The sequence below is a fragment of the Emiliania huxleyi genome (genome assembly GCF_000372725.1).
Source record: "Emiliania huxleyi CCMP1516 unplaced genomic scaffold EMIHUscaffold_1, whole genome shotgun sequence".
Taxonomy (NCBI): domain Eukaryota; phylum Haptophyta; order Isochrysidales; family Noelaerhabdaceae; genus Emiliania; species Emiliania huxleyi.
Window position 1 is genome coordinate 1061386 of NW_005202428.1, and position 7336 is coordinate 1068721.

The 7336-nt window shown below is 64.4% G+C and overlaps 1 protein-coding gene across 1 annotated transcript in view; it reads left to right on the forward strand.

Moving 5' to 3' along the window:
- Positions 1–6308: 6308 nt before the first annotated feature.
- EMIHUDRAFT_431772 (hypothetical protein) overlaps positions 6309–7336 on the forward strand; it is a 2062-nt gene continuing 1034 nt past the window's right edge. The window contains exons 1-4 of the mRNA XM_005794066.1: positions 6309–6447; positions 6666–6709; positions 6780–6821; positions 7040–7132. Coding sequence (XP_005794123.1) covers positions 6360–6447; positions 6666–6709; positions 6780–6821; positions 7040–7132 — 267 coding nt within the window. The 5' untranslated portion in view covers positions 6309–6359. The remainder of the gene's footprint in view (positions 6448–6665; positions 6710–6779; positions 6822–7039; positions 7133–7336) is intronic.

A 7336-nucleotide genomic window follows, 5' to 3' on the forward strand; every position in this document is an offset into this window, starting at 1 on the left:
GTGTGCTGTCTGGCCAGCGGCTTCAGCGTCGACGAGTAGTCTGCGCCTGCCTGGGCGGCTTCAAGCCGGCCCGGGGGAGGGGGCGCAGCACCAAAAGAGATGCCTGCCGGCACGTTTTTTTTACAGTTGTATCGACCTGAAGCCCTCTCTCTGATCGTCCTTCCTTCCTTCCAATCCTTCCTTCCTGCTTGTGCACAGGTGGGACTCGTCCGTCTCCCATCAACTTCTCATAGCCGCCGGGATTCATCCTTGTCTTCCGGACAAAAAGCGCCCGCCAACCGATCCACGTACCCTCCCCGGTCAAACTGACGAGACCGTCGCCCCATGCCTGAGAACCCGCAGCGGGCTGGAGCGGTGCTGATCGACGGCAAGGGCATTGCCGACGAGACGATTGCTAAGCTCGGACGCGCCGTCGCGACTCTCGAGGTACCGCCTCTCCTCGTCGTCGTGATGGTCGAGGCGGCGCCTTCAGGTACGGGTTATCGGCGTTCATGATCTGGTACATTTTGGAGAGAAGGAGCTTGTTGTCGCGCTGAAGGGGCAGTCAGAGAGCGGAGTGAGATTACGATATGCTGGAGATCGTGATGGCAACCCTAAAACGCGACAGGAGGGATAGGGTGCAAATAGCGAAAACACGGGCTGCCTCAATTGTCGCGTTCCTCTCTGCCATGTTCTGAAGCTTCTTGCCAGCGCTCATCTTGACGGGCTTGACAGGGGTGAGGTCAATGGTGTGCTTCATGGTCCGTAGCCGCTCCACGTGCTTCCGGTGCGCGTGCTGGAGGTCGCGCAGCGCGGTTGCCTTGTTTGAGTAGAGCCCGACTGGCCGCTGGGGAAGACCGAGGTTGGAAGGGTAGGAGGAGCCCGGCATGCGGGAAGCGGCGCCGAGCGACTTTGAAGCAGATGCGAGGGATGCGTCGCCGGCGGCTGCTACCTTCGAGGCGGACGCGAGTGGCGGCTCGACGGCCGCCATGGGGAAACTAAACGTTACAGATCCTCGCGGACACCCGAGCTCTAGCCTCTAAAGCCGTAGAGGGATACGTATCGTCGTTATTCTCTTCCCTATCGAAGAGCAACGAGCTTTGAACCATCGAGGTGTCGAAACACCACTCTGGCTCTCGCTCGACTCTCTGAGGCTGCAAATCTACTCTCGCGAGCTGTGAACAGACGCACTTGCCTTCGGGGGCAAGTACCCAAATCCGCTAGGTTGGGCGTGCTTTCACAGCCTCACGAGAGTACTGCAAATCAGGCCCCCACGAGCCTCGTCTCGTGCATGATTGTCCGTTCCGCCTCTCTGCTCTCTCCCATCTGATCTCCATAAGTATCTCTGTGTCTCTCCTCGCTCGTCGTCGACGTCTGCTCTCACTCTCTCAAAGTCAAACAAACACCGTCCGGCCTGGCGTGTGGCGACACGACGTCACACACACGGGTCGGGGTCCCGCGTAACCGGTGCCGACTGTGCCGTACGCGTAGCTCCCAGACAAATCCAAACATGAGGGCGCTTCATGAGCTGGCGAGAGTCAGTCCGGATAGCCCTGCCAGCGCGTCTCCAAACGTCTCCTCGAGCAGCCTCACCTCTGCGAGCAACTCGTCATCGCCGCGCGAGAGGACGTGGGCCGACTTTGGTGCCATCTTTGGGTGGGCTCGCTTCGGCCGGTCGCCCCTCCTCGCCCCTCCCCAAGGGGCGACGGCGGTAGCGCTGCCCGCCGCCGGCTCACCGCCGCCGTGCCGCTTGGCGCGCGCCTCCTGCTTGACCTTCCTCCGGTGCTCCTTCTGCTCGAGCCGCCGCGCCGCCCGCGCCGCGTTCTTGGCCGAGCGGAGCCGCGAGTGCTCCTCTCCCGCCGCGTCCCACGCAGCCGCAGCAGCCTCGACTCCGACGGCCTCATCCTGCTCCTCCTCGCTCGGACAGACCCCAATCTCGGAAGGGGGCTCCGCCGCCGCCGCCCGCTCCGCCGCCTCCGCCTCCTCCCCCTCCTTCGCTGCTTCAGCCTCCTGCCCAGACTGCGCCGCCGCCGCCGCTACCGGCCGCACATAAAAGATAAAGCCGTTGCAACGGTGAGAAGGGACGTTTGCGAGGAGGGAGTCGATCGGCCGCCGCCCGAGGAGTAGGCGGAAGCGGGCGTCGCCGAGCAGCATCGCCCGCGTCGCGAGGGCGAACTTGTGAGGGTTGGAGCGCTCGCACCTCTCGCAGAGCCTCACTCGCAGCGGAGCGAACACATATGGCGTCGGCCGGCGGCACTCGCGGCAGAGCGTCGCCGCGTGCTTGCGATAGCGCTCTGCCGGAGCTGCGCCCGAATTTGGCGCGCCGGCCTGCTCACAGAGCCGCTCCCAAGCCTGCGAGCTGTCGATGCTGGCGAGGCCGCGGCAAGTTCCGCCGGCTCTCGAGAGCGAAGCGCCGTCGAGAGCGGCGAGAATGCGGCCGAGGACACAGTCAGGGAGGTCTGTGAGCAGTGTGGCCTCGTCGCACAGCATTGCACCCACCGGCCGGTCTGGGCCCGCAGCTTTTACGCCGCGGCTTCTGCTCCAGGTCCCTTCCAAAATAAACCAAAACGAATCCCATATCGGAGAGGGTACGCGCCTCGATTTTCTTTGGCAGCAGCGGGTTCGACAGGTCTTCTCCGTGGCCTAGGCAGCCGTGTTCGCCCTTGCCCCAGGTGAAGACGGCGCCGTCCGCGGTGAGGGCGATGCTGTGCGCGCCTCCCAACAACGTAGCGACGACGCGCCGGCAAGCAAAGGCCTCGACCTCCTTGGGCAGCAGCTGGTCCTGCTGGTCGCCGTGGCCCAACTTGCCACATGTCGGCGGGGTCGCAGCGGGAGCGGGCGCGCAGGAGGAGCTCCGTGGGGAGGTCGAGGAGGCGGACGGGCGGCGGCGTGTTTGGCGAGGGAGCGGCGGTGGCGGCGGAGGCGAGGCGGGGCGAGCGGCGGCGCGGTGGGTGGACATCGCGAGAAAAAGAAGCTTGCGGCAGGCCAAGAGAGGCGAGTAGAACATATACACATATATCCGAATCGAGAAAACAAGATTTAACTTCGCACCTGCTTGGGACCGGGACTGGCGCGCACTTGCAGGTAGGTAGGTAGGTACTTGCACTATACTGGAAAAGAGAATTACCGCGCCGCGGCCCTGTCGACTGCCAACAGAGAACCCCGCTCGCGCAAGGGCCGTCCATCTCCCCGGCGAAAACATCCTGGCATGAAGCGCAGCAGGTTGCGCTCCGACTGGGAGGAGGTCGTGGACGCGCAAACTGGGAGCACGTACTACTGGAATACTCGAACGAACGCAGTCTCATGGGATCGTCCCACGGAGGAGACGGCAACACCGCAGGATCCGACGGCACTGCAGCGTTCGGCGCATGAGCAACACGGCGGCAGGGGCGAGACACACGGCATCGGCGGCAGCGGCGGCAGCGGCGGCATCGGCGGCAGCGGCGGCAGCAGCGGTGCGAGCGGCGATAGCTGTGGTGGTGGCAGCAGCCGCGGTGGTGGCAGCAGCTGCGGTGGCGGCTGCGGTGGCAGCGATTATCCTGGTAGTGGCGGCAGCTCCGACCGCAGCAGCAGCAGTGGCGGCGGCGGCGGCGGCGGGAGCGCAAGCCACGGGCCGGGTACTGCGGCGGCCACCAGTCACGCCGGCCGTGCATCCGGCCAGCCTCCACTCCTCGCGGCGCATCGCGCCCGCGCCGCCGCTCGCGCCTCGGAAGGCCCTGGCTGGTCGGACGACTGGTCGGCAGCTTCCCGCGCGCAAGAGTTGGACGGCGGCTCGGAGCGGCAGGCCAAGTACCTGCGGCTGCTCGGCGCGGGGCGGAAGCAACGATGATCGGCCCCGATGAACTCTGCATTGCACTCTGCAATCTCAGGGTCACGGGCGCCGACCGCTCTCTCCAGCCTCCCTTGGCCTTGCTCCTAGGCCTAGCTAGGCGGCACCCTTTCTTAGGCACAGCCGGTGGAAAAAATCAGCCGTTGAGCGTTGTGTGGGTTGACGGTTCGTGTTGTATCGCGATTAAACGCAAGCTGGGCGGCTCTGGGAGGGATGGGAGCAGGGAGGACCAGGTCCAGGACGGCACGCCGCCACCACACAGGGATTTTAAGGAGAGGAGTGTGGTGCTAGCCGTCGCCCACCCTAACCCTTGGTCGTCTGCCTCTTTCTATCTCCCTTCGCAGTCCCTCGCCGATTCTCGCTGCAACCTTCAAGCTTCATGCCACCTCGCGGTCGTCCCACTCTCGTCGACGTCGTTCTCCCTCCTGTCGCTTCCTCCTCTGTCGCGTCGCTCTCGTCTGCCTCGTCCTGCGACGCCGCCGCCGCCTGCCGATCCCTTGCTCTCGCGGCTTCTCCCGCCTTTCGGCGCAAAGAAAGAAAGAAAGAAAAGGGACAACCCAAGGGAGGGATGGGAGAACGGCACGCCGCCACCACACAGGGATTTTAAGGAGAGGAGTGTGGCTTTCGGCGCAATAAAATAAATAAACAAAGTGCAATGGAAAATCCAAAATCCAAATCGCAAACATAGAAACCCAAACACACACAGCCACGTGGCATAGGAGAGCAGGAGGTGAAAGGAGGTCAGCACAACTTCCAAGGACGCACGAGCGAGAAGCACAGCAGAGCAGACAGATGACGATCACCACCCAGCACACGACCGCCAACTCTCCGGCGCAGGCCGCGAAAAACCGAGTCCGGGGGCCGACGGTCGCGGCGCGCCGGCGCGGCGCAGTGGACGCAGCCCGGTTCGCAGCTTCGCGAGCTACGGGGGCGGCCACGGCACGGCCCGGTGGCCGCCCCCGCAATGAGGCCAAGCGGTGGGCATCCGGCAAAAGCCGCAAGACGGGATTCGCGAAGGCGCGGGCCACCTTCCGCGGCGGAGGCCGCGGTAGCGCGGCGGCTGCGGAGAGGCACGACAGCATGATGACAAAAGCACGCTGGCGGGGCACCGAGGCAATCGCAAGGGAGACCCCAGCGGGCTCTTTGTCGGTCGCATCGATGCCGCAACGCAAGGACTAAGCAAATGACGCCGAGCACCACGGCAAGTTCCAGGTGTGGCTCCAGGCAGGCAGCTTCCAAGGCAAGGCGCGTGATGGTGCGGCGGTGCGGGCAGAGCACGCCGCTCCCTTAGGCTCACACGTGTGGTTGTCTTTATAGGAGCGGCAGCAGCGGGTGAGCGCGCAGTACGAGAAGCGGGTGCTGGGCTTCGATGCGTGGCTTCAAAAGCAGGGGTATCCGTCCTTCTGCAAGGTGGTGATGGAAAACGGCCTCGCCAAGCTGGAGATCATCGTTGATGCGGTCACCGGGCTTCCGCGTGTGTTTGCGGTGGAGGCGTGGATTGAGTTCTGCATCGGCATGATGACCGGCGATGTGGAGAAGGGCGGATGCAGGGAGCTGCGAGCTAACACGGAGCTGTACGCCACGGCGCTCCATGGCCGCTCGCAGGCGGAGGTCCAGATGCCGCTCGAGAAGAAGGGGAAGTTTGGGTGGGGGCCATACAAAGACGATCCCTTCAAGCTGCAGAGCATCCAGCAGTACGCGACGGCATTGCGCATTTGGGTCAAGGAGGAGCTGCGACGCTGGCCAGGCGTGAACGTGGCCAATCCGATGTACGACGGGTGGACTGCGGCTGTGATGAAGTACGTGCAGAGTGAGCTGCCCGTAGCGCGTGTGGAGAAGCGGCTGCCGCCGGCGCTGACGACTGGCGTCTTCAACGAGATGATCAAGCACATCGACCCGACGTCGCAACGCGAGATGTCAGCGGGGCTGTACCTAGAGGGGGGCACTGTCCATGGCGATCGGGCGCACGACTACTTCCTTCTCGATCGGAAAAACGTGCGCAAGCTTGCTCCGACCGACGACGACCCGGACCAGAAGCCGGGCGTGATGATCTCTCACGAGTCGACCAAGAACAACAAGCGGCGCGAGGAGCGGCACAAGGGGCTTGCCTGTCCCACGTGGTGCAACCAGGAGGTGGCATTTACGGAGGATGGCCAGCTTGACGCGAAGAAGATGTGAATAAATAAAAACGGACACCTCTCTACTGTGAGATGGAATAAATACAACGGACATCCCAAGCTAGGGCTGGGTCGAGGACAGACACGTCCCCACCTTTGCAGGATTTTGCAAAAGCGAGGGGGGAGGGCGCATCGCCAATAAATAAAACGGGCACGCCAAACGAGGGGTGGGAGAGGGACAGGGTCCCCACCTGCACGAGCAGGATCTTGGAAGGACGATCAGGGACACAGGGGAACGGGAGCGGGGAGCGCATCGCGACACGGAGGGGCAAGTCAGGCAGGGGGGACCCCGACGGGTTTCTTTCGCGCTGCATCTGCCCTCACCTCTCTGGTGGTCCTACCTCAGCGCTCCCCATCGGCTGGCTGCGACCGCGATGCCGCTCTCCAAGGACGACGTCTCCGGGATCGAGACTGTCGCGCACTACACGCACGACGAGGACCAGGCCTACCTGATGCTCTATGGTGCGCCCCGCTTCCCGCAGCCTTGCCGGGAGGGTGGGAGAACGAAACTGGCGCGCGTGGCGTTTGCGCACCGCGAAGAGAGGGCGGTGCGTCGAGGCGCCTTAGCCAGCGTCGCTGCGCGGGACGGCTTGGAGCCTGCGCGGCTCGGCGGTGGGATCGGTCTGGAGGGGCGAGTGGGGATAGCGCGGTGAGCGGGCGTTGCGCGGCGTCCCTTGCAGGTGAGGGCGTCTTCGAGACGATCCCGATCGAGGCTGATTACACGGTGACCGCCCGGTGAGAGTCCGTGTCTACCCTGCTTGCCACGCCCACGCCTCCCACCCACGTCCCTGCAGGTTGGCGACATGAAGCTGTGGCTCAACTTTCACAAGGGAAAGGCGCCGCAGCCGCCACAGCGCCGCCCCCGGCCGTCAGCGCCGCCTCGCCGACACACGCCCCGCCGACACACGCCGCGCGCGCGCACCATCGCCCCTGCCTTCCGCCGCCCTGCCTCCCGCGCGACCAGCTCCACGCCTCTCGCTTCGCCTGAGCACGCCTTCGAACACGCTCGTGCTTCCTCTCCCCTAACCGCCGCGGCCCTCTCCTCCCCTCAAAGGACCCTGCGGAGTACGACCTTGTCGGGCCGAAGGGCTGCTGGAAGATGGGGGCTGGCTCCGAAGTGCTGGGCGACGAGGTCGTCATCTCGGAGGCGCATGCGCCGCTCCCACCCCCTCTAATTGCACGCCTTATCCCTGAGGAAAAATCCTTCTACTCTGTTGATTATAGGACTTTCCTTCGGTCTAAATCCGGACTGGAGGTCCCCCGAACATCCCTTGGCCAATTCAGGGTCCCAGGCCCCGTACCCGCAGTCTTCCGCGTCCTCCCCCAGTCCCCCTGAAGGGTTCCCCGGTGA